Here is a 22,500-nt window from a genome sequence, read left to right on the forward strand (position 1 = left end):
AACCGCTCTGGCCCACTCCACAGCACGGAGAAGTGTAAAGGCATCAAACTGATCGTTCCCGTTGTTGATCGCGGGATCTGTGCGAAGGTTCCAAGGTCCGAGGATAGGTTCAGGGGCGCATTTTAATTGGACGTCCGTCTTGTGAAGTGTTGTAGATGCTCCCAGGGGGTGTATTGTCTTCATTTTCACTCTTTAGTCCTTAGTTGTCCGGTAAAGTCATCGTCGTTAAACTCCCTGTCCACTCTAACCAACGTTGATCAACAGGATTCGTCGAACCACTTTACTGTGATTCATGGTTTAGTATTAAATCCCCGTCTGTGCATCATTTCTGTCTGTTTATCCCATGCAGTTATCTTTTCCTCGCAGTTGTGCAGTTCGTCGACTTTTGCTTCTTTCTGCTTACGGATTAAAACAAGTCCTTCTCGTGAAAACAGTGCTCTGACTAGTTGAACGTCGTCACCGTCATCGTGTTTTAGCTCCTCAAATCCGGTGGTTCCTAGAGTACACTGTCTGCTGCTATTTGCTGCGATCTTCTTCTTATGTTTAATGCAGCCCTCTTCCATCTACACTTCCGTTCACCAAACAAACACTTGCGAACAGGTTGGATCCGAATGGTGGATAAGTCACTCTGCTGGATAAGATGGCCACCGAACCGCTTCCCATTTTATTTCCCCCAACCAACACCCGATGCTGATCCAATTCCTGTTTTACCTCGACCACACCTCTTAACTCGCAGACACTCAGCAAACACTACTCACGAATCACGCGTACTTCGGTTTTCCACCCTTTTTCCACCCATCACCATCATCATCATCCTCCTCCTCATCCCGATCGTTGCTGCTACTGATCATCCATCATCCCGCAGACGGTGCTGCTTCCACTGCATTATACCAAGGATCCTGTTGCCCCCAAAGGGTACGCGAGCATTGCAAGCAGCGGCGGACAGGCTGCTGTGTGCCGGCGCCATCGTACCACTTCGTCTCACCTCATTGCTCATCCCCTCGAGCCCCCCTAGCATCATCCGCTATCACGTAAATGGTTAATTATCGGTCGCCTTCTCTACTACAGCAACCGCGGAAGGTTGATCTTCAAGAAAACGTGCCAGGTACACGAGTGTACAGCGCGCTGGTCGGCATCTGGCATTGTTGTTCCTACACCGCATCAAGCATCGGTGCTGCTTACCCGAAACACGCAATCACATACACTCTCACACACATACAGAGGCAAACTCACACTGAACCCAACACATATACACATGACCTCAACAGCAGCGCCTTGTTCACAGTGGAATACGCACCGGATAGGAACTCTATCATCTCCTTTATATCCATCCCAATCGAATCGCCTTAGTATACACCTCAAGTGCCTATCCTTTACTTGCTCTCGCTATCTTTGCATCGCACAGTCTGTATTCTTTTCGTAATTATCGGACAAAATGTGTCCTATCGATGTTCGATACCGTAAAGCGTGGGTCTCAAACTCTTATTAGCATGCGTGCTGTAGAAGAAAGTATCAGCCAGCTCGCGGGCCTTTTCACCACATAATTTGGAGGTGGATGGATTTATTAAATTACCGTTTTCCTACTCGGTGCCGGTGTTCATGGCCAGATAGTAAAGGAAATTCCAAAATTTTGTAGCTTCGTTGCCTAAAAACCAATGATGGAGACGCCTGGTAGCCGGTAAAATTGCATCAGGGGTTTATTATAGAGATTTAAATCGATAAATAACCCAGGGAAACAATGTTAATTGCCTCCAAGGTGGTCAACAGTGGAGGCCAGGTATTGTTTAGCTCCGTTGCATGCAAGTGCTGCCACATCGACAGCAGCCAACCATCATCACCGCATTACGACCACACCCGAGGTCCTTTCAAATGGGCCTGGTGGTCGCCGAGATTGAGTTCACAGCATGAGGCGGTAGCACAATGCGGGCTGGCATGGCAGGCAGGCGGGTCATCAATCTTCACCGGAAGCAGCCTCGCTTCCGCTTGACAGGCCGCTTTGGGACCATCACCACGACCGCCTTTTTGGGGATGGCTTGGGGGAGGAATTGCTAATGCAAAAATCCGTATAATGAAAAGTGAAAACACGCCCCCTCCCGCCACCACCCACGATTCTGCAGCGTTTGCTTCGGTTTTCGGGCGAGCGAAAAGATGGATGAGCCCTCCGATGCCCATCGCTGGCATCGCACAACAGGGGATGGCCTCCTGGAGTGCGCATGCTGGGCCCCCTGCGATAAGCGCGAAAATCCAATCTTTGGATAATCATCATCATGGTGTTCCTTCTCCTCGCCACTTTGCTTACGCGTTGCCACGTCATCACCGTCGCGATGCGGTGACGTTGGTGGCTAACGCTTACAATGCAGCATCTGGGAGGATGGGAGTGTTCTCAATCGAAGGCCACAATCGAAAGGAAAACTTTATCGAAGGCAATGCTCTCATGGCCGCGCTCCAGTTAGTGAAGTAATAGTGTCGAGTAGTTATCGTCTGCACGTTTGCTGCTAAAAACTGCTGCTTTGCTGCGACGATGCGACACTTTCGACACAACGAGAGTGGCCTCTCCGGCTAGCGTATGTCTCCGATACGTGGCCACAATGCAGTAGCCAATTTCGGACACCTGGCCATTCGCTTGCTGCGTCTCACTTCCATTTACTTCGAATGAACCATTTAACTTTATCATTCCCAATCCACGCGCAAGGTACACGAACGCACCAGGCACCCTTGCACACTGGAGACTTCTTCAGCCGACCACCACTCCGCTACCACTGGCGCCACACTCCCTAACGACCGGAAGCACTTTCCGGTTTATTACACCTTGCACCACTCCACTCTACCTGTTATCAGGCGCGACTCAAGTGATGGTAGAATGGCCCCCTGCATCTTCACTTTACTCTCCATAGATCCGTTTTTCAGCTTGTTTCCACCGAAGGTCCACTCGAGCCGGCAATCCGCCCGAAAAAAAAAGCCACCATCACCACCACCACCACCACCACCACCACCGTGCTTCTCACACTTATCCCCGGTGACCAGACACTTCTCCGCTTCTTCCGCTCCCTGCCAGAACAGAAGGAGTTTTTGGTGTGGCGTTTGCAAAATTGACTTCTTCCCGTTGTGCTGTTTTTGGCGTAGCGTGGCGTGCCAGGCATGTGTTGCTGCAATATCAGAGAATCCCGGGAACCGCCCCAAGGGAAGCGCGGAAAGGCCCGCGGTCCAATAAATCTACCTTCCTGCCCCGGGCCAGGGCCGTCGTCAGAGCGGAAGCGTCAAAAATCGAACACATCCGGCCATTTTTGGTTCGAGTGTGGCCGTTCAGCACGCCATCTTCTTCTTCCGTGGGAAGGGGTGGGGGGGAGGGGACCGGAGGAGGAGGGGTGTCATAAATCAAGCCGTCAAGGTGCCCGACTGGAGCGAATGTGGAACGGAACGGAACGGTGCGGAAGGATCGTGAAGTGCGTGCATGGTTTTGCAAGGCGGTTTCGCTCGCCCATAAGCTTCCACAGGGAGCCCACGGGCACGTCTGTGTTTTATGGAAGATTACGGCACTGAAGGCCCCACTGCTGCTGCTGATGTTACGCTGTGCCGTGTTGTGTGGTGCCATTTGAGAGCTTCTCCACCATAACTGTTCTTGGGGCGAACCCCAGCTCTCGGCTGGCGGTGGTGCTGCTGCTCTTGCTGGTGTCTTTTTTTATGATTTAGGAAAAGAAAGCATAAGCAGAATTCGCGCGCGCGCGCGTGTGTGCACCGTGCGCATCAAACTGAAAAACGGTGGAAGATGAGGGGCAGGCTTTTTGCCATTTTGTGCGCAACAAAAAAAAAAAAAAAGGAAGCTGAAATGTCACGCTCGCATGTACGAGCGAAGTTTGGAGAAGCTTTCCGGTAATGGCGTTGATGCTGCGCTACCGCAAGGAAATGCTGATGGCCGTGGCTCGCGTGCTAAGGAGCAAAAGTGAACGATCGAACTTTCAAACGCCAGCAGTCGGGCGGCCACGCAGTTGGTCGAGGGAATTATTGCCACCACGGCACCGTAGTCCGACAAACTCCGACACAGCATCGTCGGAGAGGACGGTTACGGCTCACGCGGAGCTCTTGGATAGAGATGGAAGCTCTCTTGTTTGAGGAATATTGAAAGTATTAGGCACCAGCAGCACCGCAGTGACAGCAGGCCATCACTTCAGAGGTGTCCCATTTGGCGTAGGGTGTAGGGAGGGAGGGGAATAAAAATAAATTTACTCCCGGCCCGGTTTTGCCCAGAGCTGCTGCTGCTGCTGCTACTGATGCTGAGGCTGGGTGGCCATTGTCATCCGGTGCCAGGCCGGTGCAGTCCTATCCTCTGCTGCGAAAACGTTTGCCAAACCGCTCCCACCGCCACCTCCTCCTCCTCCACTCGCTTCCGTTCTCGGCTCTCGCACGAGATAATTGACTGATCAAATATGTCCTACATAATGCACAAGGGCTATGATGCCCACTGTTCGTGGTGCTGCTGCTGCTGCTGATGCTGCGTCACCTACCGAGCCGGAGATGTGGACCGAAACCGGGGCTGCTACTGGCTGTCTCTGAGCTTGACGTAAGAGAAGCGTAGGATCAATAAGCGTCCCAGTGAGTGCCAACATAGCACACGCATCGCTCTAGCACACCCCCCGGAACACAGATGTTCCGTCTGCCCATCAGTCGTCCATCATTATCGCTCTCTGCCATGCTCTGTCGTCACCTGATCAGACCTTCCACAACGGATGACAACGACGACGGTGACGACGACGATGATGACGATGATGATGGTACGGGAATCACTAGAAGCCACTCTTTGGCAGAAGATGGCAAAAGACAGCAGTGAAAGCAGAAGAATATGAAGAAGAAGCGAAAAGAGAAGAAGATACCAAAGTATCCTCCTGGCACGTCGCCTTCTCGGTCGCCAGCACATTCAGTTCAGCCTTCTTTCAAACATTTCCATTCTCCCATTGGCCATTGGGCCGCTGCCGGTGGAAGTTAGAAGCAATTTCCGACACCCCTCCACGGCCCTTGTGGTGCCTCCTACCCCGGGAACGTAATGCCAATCGTTGTCGTTGTCGTCCGCACACCCAGGAGCCTCGTTGCCTCGTTTGGCTCGTTTGGACCGGAAGATGGTTTCCGAGGCTGCCGGAACCCATCAAAGATTCCGATGCCTCCTTTCTGGGCCACACTCCGCACCTCATCCCTTGAGCCCGCACGGGTGGGGGCTCTCCGGGGTCCAAACTTAAACAAGCAGCTCAATGACACCGAGCCACCCAAAAGGCTCCCTGGTAGTTGGGGAGCATATCATTGTGTGTCAAAGAAATGCCATCCATTTCCCGGAGTGTCACGTGTGTGTCTGTGTGGCGGTGCTAGAGCTAGCCCATTACTGGCCACTGACCAGTGGGTCCAAGGCAAACAGTGACATCATTCGGCGGAAGCTGGAGAAAAGATCCATCTTTTGCCAATTCAAATGTTTGCCAAACGAATTACTGTTTCCTCGATCACCACCAGCCCGTTTGGGCCCGTTTGGAAATGGGAATGATAATGAAAAGATAAAAAAAAGGAAGCTATTCCTTTCCCGCACCAAGGTGTGACCATAGGGTATAGCGCTGCACCGGATGGTTTTACGGCTTTCGGCAGCTGCTCAATTGCTTAATTCAATTGCAAACAGCATTAGGTGTCTGTCGGCACGGCAGAACGGTGACTTTGCCTTTCTCATTCTCTCTGTTCTTCCACTCAGATGAAGAACGTCCATTGGATGGGTAATTTGAAAAGTTTTTGGCCAGTGTAGTGTGTCAGTATTACGTGCGCGAGGGATCAGTAGGGCATCGCAATCGTGGACCCTTAGCCCTGTCATGGACATCATACCTTATCTTGCTCCTCAAGCTATGTATCTTCATTGTTTTCTCCGACTGATAATGATCCTGTTTCTTAACTAAATATAAGAAAGGAATTCATCGGTAGCTTAAATGATATCTTTTAAGTAAGAAGTCAAGTTCAACGACTTGGTTGCACCATTTTCGCAAAAAGATTCCCATCTTTTGTTAAAGTTTCTCGCTTCTCTACTTCATAACATGACAGTTAACGCCAAGCGAACGACTGTTTAGCGCAACTGAAAGTTGCTATCGTGTACTGACAGTTTTAGGCAATACTAGACCCATTTGCAACCAGTTCACCATAAGCTCCCCCTCTCTCTATATGCGCCTTTGAACTGCAACATGGATTCGTTTTGCACATGATACGAAACATTATGTCCCTTGAGTAGAGCACCCCACGCCTCGCATTACCGATCGCCTACGCTTGGCTCACGGCCGCCGAAACTTTGCCTTCGCTCGATCACCAAAAGCCAAACGCACTTTTCCCCGGGCCGGCCAGCTCGCTATCATTATTTAATGGTCCTGACCGTTCCCTACGGGATGAAGCGGGGGACAAATAGAAAAGTTTTCGGCCGCCAAACCCCGCAGTAGCGAGCGAGCGATCCAACAAAAAGATGTGATAAAATGGGAGGTGGGCGGAGGAAAAAAAAGAAACGAAACTCGAACTCGAACTTGTGACACAGCGGACCGAACGTGCGCTATCGAGCCTCGGTCCAGTTCGGGCCGGTGCTGGTTTTATTTAATTCATCCGTTTTTGTTTCGAGGGGTTCATTCCGTTTCCGCTTCCGGTTTCTGGTCCACCGACATAAGCGGACGTTGGCGTTGGCTGCGGAGAAGGATGCTGCGCAGGGCTCTCTCGTTGGTCCGTGTTTGTTTGACCGGTTCGTTGTATCGGTTTTCACCCATTCCATTCCGGTGTGTGCGTCTCCGGTTTGCATAATTTATCATGTTGAGTGTGTTTGTGTTCGCTATCCGCGTGCCCTTTCCTATCGCGCTGGTGGTCCGTGTTTTCCGCCGTTTCGTCCGGGCATAGCACAGCACAACATACTGCTTCGGCTACCGAGTTTTCCGTTTCGAACGGTTGAACGTTTCGTTTCGGAGGAGCCCCCAAATTCGCGCACCATTTATCAATAGCCAAACGGGAGACCCCTTGAAGGAGATGCGAATTAGTTACCGGTTGGGTTGTGTGTTGATCGTTTTTTCTTTTCTTTTCTTTTCTTTTTACGTTTTTGTTTTTTTTTTAGTTGCTTTCCACCCCCTCGGAAAGTAAGAACCTGTAGCGGGGCACAGAAAGGCAGGGGTGGAAGGACATCAACAAATAACCAAACTTTGCTATCGGCGACCGGGAACCGCCAGCCCGCCCCCGGGCGGGGCGTTGCTTTCTTCACATCTTTTTTATGCGCCACTTCGAAAAGCATCCATTCCGTGCGATTACTTTTTGTTTCTCTTTCTTTCTTCTTCGTTCTCTTCTACCTCGTTATTTTATTCGTTTCTTTAAGCCCGCATCAGCACGATCAGTTGATGTGTAGTGTGGCCGAACTTTTCCCTTTTTTTGGGCGCCTTTTTCCGTTTTTTTTCATTTTGTTTCCTTTTTATGTGCGGGAGTTCGGTGCCACCCCTTTTCCTTTGATGGTGCTACCTTGTCCGGTCTTTCGGGTGTCCAAATTCCCAGGAAGCTTGTCTATTTGTAATTAATTTCCCTAAATCAGACGAGTTGGCCACGTGTTTCCGTTTTCCGAGTCACTGATCGTATTAGGGTTAGGAACTGAGAACCTCTCTTTTTTTTCAAAGGTTGAAGGTGCTGAAAACTTTGGAAAACCTCACCTTTTTGATCCAGTTTGTACCACGCTCCAGCTAGACTCGTGCGTCAGTCGTTCGTACGGTAATCGAAATTCATGAAAAAAGAAGGATAACCAGAAGTAAAGCTACGGACCATCCAGTCTGAATCAGTTTGTTTTTCTCCTCCCATTTCCATATTGGCTATTCTCTACGAGAGTGGATAATGGAAAGAGGAAAACTTACATTTACTTTTCAATGGTCCTCTCTAGAGGAGCTGCCAGTCCGCCAGTTCCAGCTGCTGGCTCCCGGATCTCTCGAACTACTTATCGATTTGCAATAAGATCCTCCGTCGCGCGCGCGCGACGATGCGACACTGGACGCTGACTTTGAGTCAAAAACTCCGACCGAAACTATTTTCGATTCATTTTGCTGAAACTTTTCCTTCCCCTCCTGCAGCTCATTATTTTCCTTTCGTTTCGTTAAGAAATTTGAATTCAACAAAACTAATTTACCAGGGGCCACCAGGACAAGGGACCGAGAGGGCAAATTGTTCGATTTTCATTTGCAACATTCGCTTACTTCTCGGCGTTTTGTTCCGAATCCAACAGATGATAGCGCAGGGCTCGGGGGATGGTTTTTAGTTAATTTTTGAAGTAATTTTTGCCAATTTCCCATCCCTTTCGTCTTCGCTCGGTTCCCTCTTGTTCCAATTCAGCATTTGATTGCAGTTTCATTTGCTCTTTTCATTACCACTTCTTGATATTGCGTTGCTTCTGAGCTGTGAGCTGAAGCCTTTCAACGAATCGATCGAGCGAACGTTCGCAATAGCCTGATGTAGCTGATACTTGTACTGTCTCCTACTAACTAACCTACTCTAAACTACCACTACCTATCATCTTGACTGTTTTCCCGACGATCCTTTGCCTCACCTTAGGATGCCAGCGACCGTCCGTCCCATCGTCAGCGCCATCGTCAATAATCTTCCGTTTTATCTTTCGATTCTTTCTCTCATCGGCTCGGATTTGGTGGTGCCTGATGGTGTCCACCGTCAACTGCAATTTGCTCGCAATTTCGCTCAACATGAAACACGAACGAACCACCAAACACCAAACACTCAACCGTCGTGTGGCATCACAAACACTCCATCCATCGTCGCGTCGCGTTCATCGAATTATGGTTTACGCTCGATCGGTTACTACATCACTACGCCACCGGCGATGCGATCTCCGTCATATGCTCACATTCGCGCCGGACACTAAACCACACACGGCACACACGAATACACATCGCATCCACTTTCGTGCGTTCTGTTTACTCTACTCTCTCTCTCTCTCTCTCGATCAACTACACACCTGCCACACACCTTTTCTGCTATCAACAAATTTCGTCGGTAAACACACATACACAACTACACACACCTACACAACAAACACGCACCACACACGTTACGCGAACTGATGTTGCCAAATGCCTCTGAACTGAACTCGACCTGGCCCTCCCGCGGGTCGCAATCCGCGGGTTCCGGTGGGGTGAACGAAAACACTTGCCCTTCACAATCATCCTGGAGTCGGTTACACGATGCGAGATATCCGGTACTTCTGGAAAGACGGCCTAAGTAGTGTCGGAATGAGCAGAGAAGTAGAGCTACCACAATTTAGAGTACTGGGTCACAGGCAGAGGGCGACCGAAATTAACCTAACCACAGGTACCCATCATGAATAGCAAAAGCAAAAGCAAAAAAAAATGAACAAATGAAAAAAATAACAAAAATAACACACACTACCAACTCGTCATTATCATCTTCATACTGTCATCATTAAACCATTCATCAACATTTTCTCAACCACTTTTCTATATATCACCCCCTTTTTACTACCTTCCTGATCGGTTGTGTTACACTTGGTTTTCGGTTCCACTGTGCCCCTCGCTCCTCTTTAATTACACGTCTATTGTGTCACTGTCTTAGCCATTCGCGTGTCTCTGTGTGTGAATTTACTCTTTCTACACTACAGTGTTGTTATGATTTTCCTTTCCATTCTTTCCGAGTTTATCGTGTTTCTTTTAACAATCATTCGGTTTCCATTTTTCCTCACTCTATCTATATAATTTTCTCAATGTTCATCCTCACACAATCAGACACACATACACGCGGAATACTCACACCGATCGCTATGATTTGTTTTCTATCTCCTTAATCTGCTTCCACATTTCCGTTGTCCACGTTACGTCCGTCGGAACGAAGCAAAAATGCTGACGACACGGCTAAACTTTCACAAGTCGCCAACACACCAACATACCTGTTTTTTTTTTTTTACATTCCCGCCATTCCCTGCAACGAGTACAGCAGCACGCAACCAAGCCAACACAACTCTCTGTGTGCCAAAAAAAATACTGTGTTGTGCGCGTTGTCGGTGGCACATTTTCCGTGTTCTTGTGTTGGAATAGGTCGGTTCTCGATCGGTCTGTTCCATTCTCTGTTCCCTCACACCGAACCAAACTAGCTCACCAGTTTGCTGATTTTCCTTTCCAAAGCGTGGACATTACTTTCTGTCCCGATTTCTCGTTGCATCCTGTTTTTCGCTCCCCGTTCTACTCTTTACCAAACGACTTAAGCCCTGCGTCCCATTTCAATGGTTTGCCAACCACAATCAACCACACAAACACACCATCACTACCACCAGTGTCACGCGTGTTTCATGTTTTAGCAAATCTTCAGCAAACACATTACACTTCCACGCGAAACACCCAAACTCTTCCGCAAGACGACCTACACTTTCCACCACGGTCAACATGGTTTTCTTTGCGTTTTCCCGGTTTTTTTTTTCTCTTTTGTCTTTCCTTCTTTCTTTGCAACACACCAGTTAGTACCACCAACACCACCACCACCACTATAATACGTGTTTGTACCAAAAAAGCAGTAGCAAGCAGCCACACCGCGATTGGACAAAGAAGGGTGGCAAAAATCACACTGCAACTGCAACCGAACGGCTCCCCGTTTGCCAGTTTGGGAAAATAGTTTTCCGTTACCGTTTTTATTTTCCAACCCACACCCACCCCATCGCAACAAACAAACTCCTGCAAAACGGGCCCCGTTTGCCCGTGTGTAGCCAGATGCGCCGATTGCCAGTAACGCCAGTGATTGGCCAGCCAGATTCTGTTTTCTATTTCGTTATTCCGTTTTCCGTATCGTATCGATCCCTTTTCGGATCGGTGTAGTTATTCTTTTCTTGGTTTGTCATGATTTGTATCACAAAGAGGTGGCTTCGCGTCGCAAAAGGAAGCGCGAGGTATTTTTCAGCTCAGCTGTACGCTTTTTCTCGTTGTCTAATCTAGTGATGTGTAAGGTATGTTTTCTTATGATTTGTAAACACAACACCACCACGAAGGACGATAAGTCAGTCTGCAATGGCCGTTGTTCCGTGCTACCACATACAAACATAAAAAAACGGAATCGTCCACTCTCCTTTTTGGACGGCGGTCACAAAGTGAATCGAAGCTCACGAACTGCCCTCTTCCCTTTCGGGGTCTAGTGGAAAGATGGCGCCAATCCACGATCGATACCGTTCCTCTGTTGATCGCCCCCAGTGCTTCTCGATCGATCGTTCTCCGTTTCTCCTTCTTCTTCTTCTGCTCCACCTCCTTCTTCTCTTCGCCAACATAGCAAATGTATGTGTGCGTGCGCGCGTATGTGTGTTTTGTTTTTTTCTGTAAGTGTTTATACAGTTCATCGTTCGCTTTTGTCACTTTGCCGCCGGAATACTCCATCTTATGCTGGCGCTTCCTTATCGTGTGACTGACGTTCCGATTGCAGCAATCAACATCGCGTTGCACCGTGTATGAGGTACCTTTGACGTTCGTTCGTTTCTTCCCTGTAATTGTAACTGGATGTGCTACGACATCAGCAGAATGTGGCTTAAACTGTATTTTCTGCAAATAATATGCTCCATCTCCATACAAATCCTGTAGCTTCTATGCTGCACTAACGCTCGACGGCTGGTTCATGATTACCAGAGACCAGAGATCGTGTCCTTTGTGACGTAGGAAGAACCTGAGCAGAACAATCGTTCTACCTGTGTCGAGCGCACAACAGAAAAAGCGTTCCGGCATCCTCCGGTGAAGAGCTTACCGTGTGTGCAGCGTTAGATTGAAAGGTCGCTCCCTTCCGCAAGAGGAAAACACTCGAAATGGCACAGGAATAGGCATCCGTGTGTTTGTTTTATTTACTATTTACGGGTCAAGGTAGTGTGTAGTGCTTTCCGTCCTCGCGACATCAACAACAAAAAACGGTGAACAACGGATAACACACAATACACTCTCCGCCTATCCGTCCGTCCCAATTAGCAGCCCAGCAGTGCGAACACACGCATATAGTCGAGCACGAGTAACCGTTGTTCTCGAGTTGGGCCTAAGCTAAACACACAAACAGACACACTGTGCAAGAAGATGCAAAAGACAAACATGACCGTGCGCGAGAGGACAACAAGCAAAAACCCGTGTCCTGTCTTGTGCGACGGTTTCTGTTTCTGTGCAACCTTGACCGTTCTAATGATGATGGAACCAAGAACCATGATTTGCCACCGTACCGTGGTAGGGTGGTGCCGGTTGGGTGTCATTGTTGTGTTCTCGTTCTTCGCCTTCGGTCTGTAAGTAGTCTCCTTCAGTTGTCCGTTCTCCAGCACTCCCAACAAACAGCAGCGCAGCATCAACAGCAGCAGGAGCAGCAGCAGCAGCAGCAGCAGCAGCAGTAGGTGCATACGTCCTTCACACTGCCAACGCGCGTAGAGTGGCTCACCTCTCCTCCCACTCCGAAAACGGTTGCCCATAAGAAACATTCACACTACCCTCACACAAACGAACGCGCGCCCACACACTTTCTAGAGTGTCCCCGGCGCATATTAGGGACAGTAGGTCAGTGGTTAGTGCGCCGCATCTGCCTGCTGTGTATGGCACTTCAAGTACAGCATCATCATCATCAACAACAACAACAACAACAACAACAACAACAGCAACTGCTTCAATAGCACCAAGAACACAACACTTCCCATGCGATCGCGCGATAGGGGCGGGATGTTTGTACAGATGGAACAGCTGTGGTAATGGAAGGAAACCAAGAAGCAGCGAAAGAAAACAGACTAGATACTTGCAATACAACAACAACAGTTCTCTCCTCTGTCTCTTTGACACGCAATATGCGCTGAATCGAACGCTCGCTCGCGATTGCATAGTAGGGGCTGCTAGTGGCCGCGCTAGTGGACTCACCTGTGCCAAACTGGGTACTGGCCATCCCCCTCACCTCCCCCTTTACACTTAGAAAAAACGTCTCCACAACACCAATCCACTAGTACCACACGCCCAACGAAAAACAAACGCGAATGCTAGAAACTACGAGTACAAGTACGCTATACGGGCACCCAAAAAGACGGTGCCAAAAAACGATTGGGACAAAGTCAAACACGCCAAAGAAAAAAAAAAAACAGAAAGCAAGCAGAAGAAGAACGATCACACTTACCACGCTGGCGTCCGTAATCGAATTGTTTTCTAATCCACGAATCTCTCTCTCTCTCTTTCTTTCTTTCTTTCTCTCTTTCTCTCTCTCTCTCTCTTTCTCTCTTAATCTTGATATCAATTTGTTGGTTTGACCAAACGTGAAAATTTACGAAATCCTTACCAAAAAAAACATCAACCAAAAAACAAAAAACAAACCAACACTCTCTGTCTCCCGTCGTTTATCGTCTCGTATCTTCGATCGCGTCCCGCAACTGCCCGTCTTTGTATGTGTGTACGTTTGTATGTATGCGTGTGGTTGTATGTGGGTGTGTCTGTATGTTGTGTAATTGATCTCGTGTGCGGTTGTGCACAACGGAAAACAACTGAACCTTCGATCAACAAACCAACCAACCAACCAACCCCTTGTAAAAACCCTTTTGTTAATGTTTTGGCGTTGGGCGTGCGAACAACCATTTTGCGTCCCCGGGGGCTACCAAAAAAAAAAAAACACTGCTAACCGGTGCCTACCATCGGTCCCACTGCCGCCACCACTGCCGCCTACGCCGCCGCCTTTCTGCCACCTTTACTTCAAAAACCACCACCGACCACCACCGGCACCGGCTCCCTTTTAATCTCGCGATTTCACGTTGTGATGATGTTCGCGACCTCACGACCACCACCCTCGGAACCGGAACGATCATCAACCGATATTCGTCGGGGGCGTGTTGTTGTCGCTTGTGTCATTCCTATTTCATTTTCCGGTTTTTGTGTTTTTTGGTTCCTTTTCGCTAATTTCTTTTCTGTCCCCAATTCACCCTCTACGCATAAAAACCGCCAATACCAACCACTTCCCTGATGCGGTGCGCGATCGCGAACACACCGGTTTCATTCGCAAATTGAACATTTTTCGGTCAATCGCGTTCCCTTACATCAATTCCGTGCTCTCTCTCTCACACACAAACTAACACACTAATTCCCGTGGTACGGATTAAAAACACAAACGGAACCAATGAATGGTTCATTCCCCATACCAAAAACATCGCGAAACAACATCCGATCGTGCTGCGATCCTAACAACTTCCGGGATCCCCTTTCTATTTCTTCCCCTTCTCTAAAAATTAACCTCACGCTCAACAATCGGCACTACACCCCGCGGTTTTCTAACACCAACTCCCAACACCAAAAAAACAAACACGCCATCGCTGCAAAATTGCAAAAATCGGTTGAAACCCGGGGGGCGATCGCAAACAACCCCGTTACGAACCGTACGGCCGCCAAAAAAAAAACGAACCTCCCGTACCTCCCGAAAACCGCCACGATTACGGTAGTCGGCTACACGATGCGAGATATCCGATACAAATGGAACGAAGGCCCCAACTCGGTCGGAGTCTCGAGCGAAGTATCTTTGCCTCAGTTTAAGGTTTTGGGACACCGACAACGTGCGATGGAGATCAGTCTCACAACAGGTACCTGTAGACGGTCACCGATTTTGTTTAAATAAATCTCTTTCTCTCTCTCTCTCTCTCTCTCTCTCTCGCCCTCCTTTTCGCTCTCTACCTCTCTTTCTCTCTCTCTCTTCCCTACCTTTATCCTCATATACGTACATATGTATTTCTCTTCCACTTTCTCTGTCTCATTAACTCATTTCATCTTTTATTATCCTCCGAACCTTCCCCGGACCAAGAACACCCTTAGAATCCTGCGAAGAACCAATCGAACCGCCTGTAGCTGTTTTCAAAAAACCTTCCACATTAGCACAGAGTGAAATCTTCCCTATAGTATAGTTAGTTATGTCTTCAAATTTGAATAGATTGCAGAGTATTTCGACCAATAATCCAGGAGCAGATACTCCAACTAGGCTCTTTAACTGGTTTCTTGTTCTTTCTCTTGCTCTACTGGTCTTATATTTATCTTTTTTCTGTTTGTCATGCATCAATAATGCATTGATTAATTACAATTTCCTTAAATAACAAAAAGTGCATCAGTATTTTGCTCCCCCATTTAAAAATATTCTGGTCCGTTCTGAATTAGTGGACATTGAAGCAACTCTCTACATCCTGTTCCACTCCCTTACCAACTATATTTTCTCCTCAGATTTCCTCATTTGCTCGCGCCATCCTCACAATCATGACATCCCCTTGCCTTGCCTCCTAAAATCTCCAATGATCTCTGATTCACTCTCTCATTAACTAATCGATCGCGAAAGCATAAACCATCCATGTTACCCTCTAACACACACCCCTTCATTCTGAATTTGTACGATCGGTTTGCCTTACCGTGAATGTTTCTTCAGTTCCTCTTTGCTAATGCCGATCTTCTCACACGAAAAAAAACCAATCCTTGTTTCCGAATCCGAATCCCGTACCCCAACAGGCCCGGTAATATTGTGGTTGATGTATGTGTCACCGCGATCTTACCTCGTCACTCGCTATACTCTCTGTTTCATTTTGTTGTTTGGCGGTCCCCCCCCTTTCTCACCCCAAGTATCCGTTGATTCGTTGATGATCGTTACTACCGCTAGATAATGTTCACCGTAGGATTAAGGAATCCAAACATCGCCAGAATGCCAGTTCAACAGCATTCTCTGGCCCCAAATCCAAACACAAACACATACAAACCCACATTTTGTTCTCACTCATCGCTCATTGTTACCACCATCACTCATCCATGCTTGCTAGATTATTAGAAAATATTCTCCGTGGCGTCGGTGTTGACGCGCGCAGAATGCCTTACTGTGCCTTAATGGCTGTACATGTTTCTCGGCTTCTTGGTTTGCACCTCACCTCCAACAACAACAACAACAACAACCACCACGATCTGATGAGGTTCGCGGGATCCTTTTCCTTTGCCGTCTTTTCTCCCTTTTCTGCTCTTGCTTCTACCGGAAAGGGTACGTTCGTTCCCCACTGTTGTTTGACTTGTTGAGCACTTAGCAGGCTTTGGAGGTAGAACATCTGGCATATCAACATGAGGGGGCTGGCGCGATTGGGCTGCCATTTTCGGGGCTTCGATTTTCCGACAGTTTCTCGCACCACGCATCCACATCTGCTTCGTCTGCGCTGTTGTATTGTATCCGAGTGGGTCTGACCTCGCCATCAAATCCTGAACAATCCAGCTAACGCCATTTACGGGTGTACGGGAAAGGGCTAATGCTAGGAGCTGCAGGAGCAGCGCTGCGCTACGGATCTATTTTCATACGCTTATCAGCGCACAAGCGCGTCATTTGATGCAGACGCTATTAGACAGCTACCCGGGGAGGGGAGCAGAGAGAAAGAGATACCCTCGCACACACACATAAAAGGACATGTACACCGAAGAGCCCAGAAGAATACATTTCACTTCACGCTTCGACAGGGCAAACAGGCCGCTTCTGGCCGATACTTTGCCGATGACGTGCGGTATACCGGAAGCAGCAGCATTTCGCTAGCCGGAGTCGGATTGACAGGTTCATTAAAAAAATACCCACATCTCCCCGCACATCCACGTGCCCGTGGGGTCAAGAGCAGACGAAGGACCTGTGGCCACCGCACTGATTGACTCTCCGTAGCAGGCAAAGTCGATGAAAAGTCGACGGGGATCATGTCATGGGCGCAGTGGAAGGGACCTGCGGGCCAAAATTGGAAAACTACCCCAACCACCCACCAAGGCATCATCATCATCGTCGTCGTCATTGTTGGGTGTTGGCCGGTATCGACCGATCGGCCTTCATCATTGCTCCAAACGGTTCCGAGCTTTGACGAGTGACGGCGCATGATGCTGGACGCACAAAACGGATCGAACGGAGCTGCACGGTTCCGGTGGTTTCAATTCCGGTTCCGGTTCCGGTCCATCGTGCCCACCACTCTCCCCTTAGCATCCGGTAGCATCGGATCAATCGGAACGCCCCCGGAGAGAGGTTTAAGCATTGGTTTCGCCTCGCTCACATCAGTTTCGATCAGCATTTTACGCGTGAAAGCCACAAATTACAACTATCTCCGAATCAGCCCACCCACCCTTGGGTGGTGGCATAAAATAGATTTCATCCTCTGGTCAGCCCCCTCTCGCTCTCTCTTTCTCTCTCTCTCACTCGGCCCCTTTGCCCCATCAAAACGCCCCCCATCTGCCGGTCCCTGGTGAGCGTTCTCAGCAGAATTTAACGAGCACGATATCGGTCCCGACGACGACAATCGAATCGTTAAACCAAATTTATTCGCCATCGCGGGTCGGCCATCAAGCGGCCTTCAAAGGGCACTGGAGGGCAAGGCTGGGTAGAGCGCCAGCAGACTCTGCTATCGCGCGATATCGCACAGCACAACAGGGATTCGAATTATCGGAAAACATCCTAACGCGCCCGCCCTGATAAGGCGTAATTCGGGGTGAGCAGTTAACCAGCAACCATTGATCGCTCGGATCGAATCGAATTGACGTGTTTATGTGCGTTTTGCTGCGACAAGCGCATCGCAAAACAAAGCACCGATTCCGATAACTTGATTTCCGGAATGTCCAGCTGGGGCCACGGTCTGGTAACGGTGGGCCAGCCCCCGGAACCGAATCCAAAAAAGGCTAATGCTAATCGACTTTCTATCGAGAAACGACTTTCGTAACGTTCGTGATATGTCCTTTTGAGGCTCTCTCTCTGCTGCTGCTGCTGCTGCTGCTGATGATGATGATGATCACGAAGGCTCTCCATCGAAAAATCTAATTTCAGTTGACCTTTATCATAGGCGCTACAAGATTCCAAGATTGACTCACCACCAGTGAGCCTCCCCGGGGTGTTGAGATCTGGTCGAAGGGCGAAAAAGCCGGGGGGGCATTCATAATTCCGCCATTTTGCGCGACGTCAGACCACGAAGAGGGGCGTCCGTCCGCGCGATTAATTGGAAATCTCATTACCACCAAACAACTGCGGAACCGCACCGAATGGACCACCAAAAATGGGCACTAAATTAGATTTTCCTGTTTTTCTTTTTATTCTCCCCCGATTTTTTGCACCACACCATCATGACCACGGTGTATATTGGTGGCGGAGCACGTTGTGTATGCGTGAGGAACACGCGAAATCCCCCCCAAAAACCTTGAGCCGGCTGCTCTCGGTGGGTGGGGCGGCGTAAAGACAACCTTCATTACGCATAATGATCGTCACCGGGAGGCCACCAGAAGGTGAGGCACGTTATGAGATGGCAGGCGGCTCGCTCGTTACGGACAGATGGTGGCTCACAAAGCGGGAGGGGGGAGCGATGGCGAGTGGGAAACCGAAAAAGGAACAAAAAAATAAATTGAAAAGTAGACAGGCAGCCCGCGGGTAACCGCAGGACTGGATGGCTCGAAACAGTCGATCACGGAATGGCCCACGGGGGCCGGCAAATCATTTGAATAATCTAGCCAGAATCCTTGTGCTCGCGGCTCACCGAGCAATAGAGGTCAACACCTTTGGGCAGCAGCAACCTCGGAAAAACAACGACAACAACTAAAACGGAAAAAAGGCCAACGCGCAGTGCGCTGTGGGCGGTTGTCACGCAATGAACGTGCCCCTGAACCTCCCGCTGGGCATATAACGCCCCTTGGGTCGGTGGTCAAGCGGTCGGTTCGCGCAAAATGGGATCCCTCGCCCAGCAGCACCCTATCTCCATGGGGTGCGTCTCATGGTCATCCTCTTTGTAAACAAACACTCTCAACAAAAAAAAGAGCGGCGAAAAGCATAAAGAATAAACCACCACACGGGCCACCACACGGGCCAGCAAGTGCCATGCGTGTCAACCCTTCATTAATCGACGGTCTCGTCGCCATCAGTCTGCTGGTTTCGCGAAGACGGCCCCCGAAACACACCATTGGTTGGCCATTTGCTTTGTGGTCCAGTGCGTCTAATCATTACTTTCATTCAGGCACAAGTGCGTTCCTCAAACGGAGACACATTCCCATGCAAAACCTCACAAACGAACAAACAAACAGTGCTATCTGATCGCCCCTTTACAGCAGCACGGTCCAGGTAAGTGCAGTGTTTGATTCTTGGTTTTTTTTCCTGTTGTACCCCTTGCTCTCCCTTTCTCTTTCAAACACAAACAAATACATTGCTGATTGCTCTCCGCCTCGCTCGCTAAGAGTAGGCGATTGAGGCGAGAGAAAGCAAATCCAAACGTCAACTTCATCAAGCCACAGCTTTTCTACGAACGTTTGACGGTTGTCGTTGAGTGTGCGATGGGTCGGTGCGGCCCCTTTTTCTCCACCGACGATCACAAAGTATCCACAGGCCACTGGAAGGCGTTCAGGTGTGAAGGTCCGGCTCCTGGTGTGCTGGTCGCCTTGCGTGTGCTGGCCGTGTCCGAGTTTTGGCATTTTTGGACGCCACCCTTCGCGGATTTCTGACCAGTCATCACACCACAACCATCAATCATTCTTCACACATTCTGTCGCACGGCCTCGCAAGCCAGAATATCATAATTATTAGCGCAGCTCAAGGGCTTATGGGCGGTTCCCTGAAGGGTACCAGCGACCACACGGAGGTTGATTTCACGCGAAACCAATTTGTGACACGTGTGTCATCTCTCTCTCTCTCTCTCCAAGCCACCACCACCTTAATGATGGCCAACAATGGCATTGCCATTTTTGGGTTTTTGGACGTTTAGAGTCCGCAATAGTGACTTGTTGTGCAAACATTCCCCAAACATCCCACGAAAAAAAAAAAAACAAACTATTCCATCTGCTGCGACGGGTAGCTATAACGGAGGGAAAACGACACCACACCCACATCATCTTCTCTACCCCACTGCCCCCTTCCAACAAGAGTAAAGAGCCAATAATGCGTTTGATAGCCGCGACCAATGATCTCAATGCCTGGGTGTGTATCGATGAGAATAACCCACAACACAATCGGTTTATGGAACCCACGAACAACCACAAAACGCACACGGAATCGGAATCGAAAAGAATAGTTAAATACGAGGAAAATGCGTTCAAAGAACAAGCGTACCCCCAAAAAGGATATGAAGGAATTGCTGCCTCAATCAAGCACTACGGGCACAATGAACGGTGTCCGTGTCCGATGTTTGAAGTTTGAAGTCAGTTAGTGGAAGTAGTAGTCGCCTCAGGAGTAGTTTTGCAGAGAAGGAGGAGAAAGAAGGAGAGTAGTTTAGAAAGGGCACCGTAGCGAAGCGTAGACGAAGGAGTACCGCAATGCGTGCAAAAGGGTGTTAGCAGAGTTTGTTCCCAGAAACGGTCCCCTAGAGGAGTTCCGATTCCCTCAGAGATTCCCTTCCTCGGTATCACAGTCTCAGATCGGAGCAAGGCAATCGGGTCTTCCGAGTGCTGCATGATCCCAAAACTGATAGTCAATTCGATCAGTTTGTGCGATGCGATACGGTGGAAGCTAAATTGAACTCCTGCTCCTCTGAGGCCACCTCCCATTTCCCGGGCTAGTAGCAGCCGCAGATCAAATCATGGCCCCGTGTGCACTGGTAGACCGACCGACCGACCGACAGGGCCCCGTAGGACCAGCCGATCGGATACAACAAGCAATCGTTGCTGTTGTTGTTGTTGTTGTTGTTGTGCAGTTGCAATGGGACAGGATTTAATTTGCTTGCTACTTCTTCACCGCTTCGGAGTGGCCATGCAGACAACGAGGTGGGGCCAGTTAGTGTAGTGTCCCTTCTTTCCTTCCTTCTTCTCACCACTGGCACCGAATCTTTTAGTGAAAATTGGATGAGGATCTACGCCTCTACTCCTCGGTTACTCTTTCGATTAATTAACCCCGATTGGCCCAAAAGTCCGTCAGCTTAGACCCCAGTTTGCACTCGGAACAGGATTTCTAGCGTATGTGTGACTATAGCATGTATGAGTGAGTGTGTTTGTGTCTTTCGGGTGCATGAATAGTGTGAGAGAAGGAAGTAAAAGCAGAGCAGAAAAAGATGAGCCTCCAACACCACCGATCCACCCCCCCCCCCCCCCCCCCTTTGCTGCAAAATGTACTCTACAAATAGCTAAAGAACCCCCGAAAAAGGGACGAGCAGAACGCAAAAACTCTAGCTCTAGCAATGTAGCAATTCCATCCAAAACATTTACAGGACAATGTTTCGGGTTTTTTTGATTACATAAGATATATATATAGTAGAATGCTGTTGATTGTTGACGAAGTTGAACGGTTGTGCGCGAACGTACGTACCTCGGATCAACTTCGCTCAGCACAGCTCGCAAGCTGCTCATCCCCTCGCCATTCGCACACCTACACCATCACCACCACCACTTCCGCCTCGTCATTTCAATCAGCAATCTAGAATAGAGCAAATCGTAATCGTGACCCCCGCTTACCTCATCATGCCTTCACGCGAGTAGATATAGGGGTTGGGTACTGCATAGAATGCGAAAACTGGAACGTCCGTATTTGTGTTCGATTTTCACCTCTGCTAACCGTCTTCTTGTTTGTTTCCTTTGATTGACCGTTCCTGCAAAAGGACCATTTTCCAAAGAGGTTCATTTTCCGCTTTCCACGGATTTCAACAGTTTGTCGATCGGCAAATCTCCCCATGCGGCTCAACCTCCCATTAGTCCAAAGGATAATGATATCGGTGACGGTTGCTTATTGATTAATGTTGAACCAGCTAGCTGAGCTACCTCATCTGCCTCCCCTGGGTGGGGTTTGGGAGTATTGTGGTTTTTCTTTGTTACTGTAATTAACGTATTATCTCGTCATTGTTTGGCTGTTCGCTCTGGCGAAGCAAAACCACATTCCCCTAAAAGCCGATTTTATGAGCCAGAACCACTTTGCTAAGCGGTTACCGCTTTCACTCACGCTCTCGTGTGCGATTACGTGACTCACTTTCTCGGGTTTGCTGGCTGCAGGCGAAAACCAGAGGAAGAGTTTTCCAAAAAACCTTCCCCACGGATGGGGATGCGGATGCGGAGAGGAAAAAACATAAAAAAATCTCATAAAACGTCATCAGTAGTTAAGTAGGCCAAGAAAACCAAACGACATACCGGTGCGGCAAGCGGCAGGGTGGGAGGGCTCTAAGCCTACTCTAACCGCAGCAATTTGAAAGGATTATTTGGCTCCTAGTTTTGCTCCGCAGTGCCCTGCAGTGAAGCAGCAGGAGAAGCTAGAAGGGAGTAGCAACCGATTGGAATTAAGGAACTTTTTAATCTTACTTACTGATGGTGGCCGCCATATGTCTGAAGGGCGTAGCTATTTTAAGCGCTGTTCAAGCAATTCACTTTTTCCGTTTTCCCTCTGCCGGTCGTCACTTTTGTGCGGTTTTGTGGCAGCAGAAGTGAGTTGCGTTTGTTTTTAGGGACATACATCATGGTATGGTAGGGCGTTATATTAAGATTTGCATAAAATCAGGGCTAGCATTCGTACATTCTCACTGATCATCCGCTTCATACGCAACCTACACAAAAACACACAATC

At 49.0% G+C, this 22,500-nt stretch overlaps 1 protein-coding gene across 4 annotated transcripts in view; it reads left to right on the forward strand.

Annotated features, from left to right (window-relative positions):
* Nucleotides 1-22,500, forward strand: part of LOC126578432 (gamma-aminobutyric acid receptor subunit beta) — a 72,606-nt gene that overhangs the window by 35,295 nt on the left and 14,811 nt on the right. For all 4 annotated transcript variants that reach the window (XM_050240982.1, XM_050240983.1, XM_050240981.1 and 1 more), the window contains exon 7: nucleotides 14,453-14,590. In XM_050240982.1, the coding sequence (XP_050096939.1) occupies nucleotides 14,453-14,590 (138 nt within the window). The remainder of the gene's footprint in view (nucleotides 1-14,452; nucleotides 14,591-22,500) is intronic.

Source organism: Anopheles aquasalis, chromosome 3 (genome assembly GCF_943734665.1).
Source record: "Anopheles aquasalis chromosome 3, idAnoAquaMG_Q_19, whole genome shotgun sequence".
Taxonomy (NCBI): Eukaryota; Metazoa; Arthropoda; class Insecta; order Diptera; family Culicidae; genus Anopheles; species Anopheles aquasalis.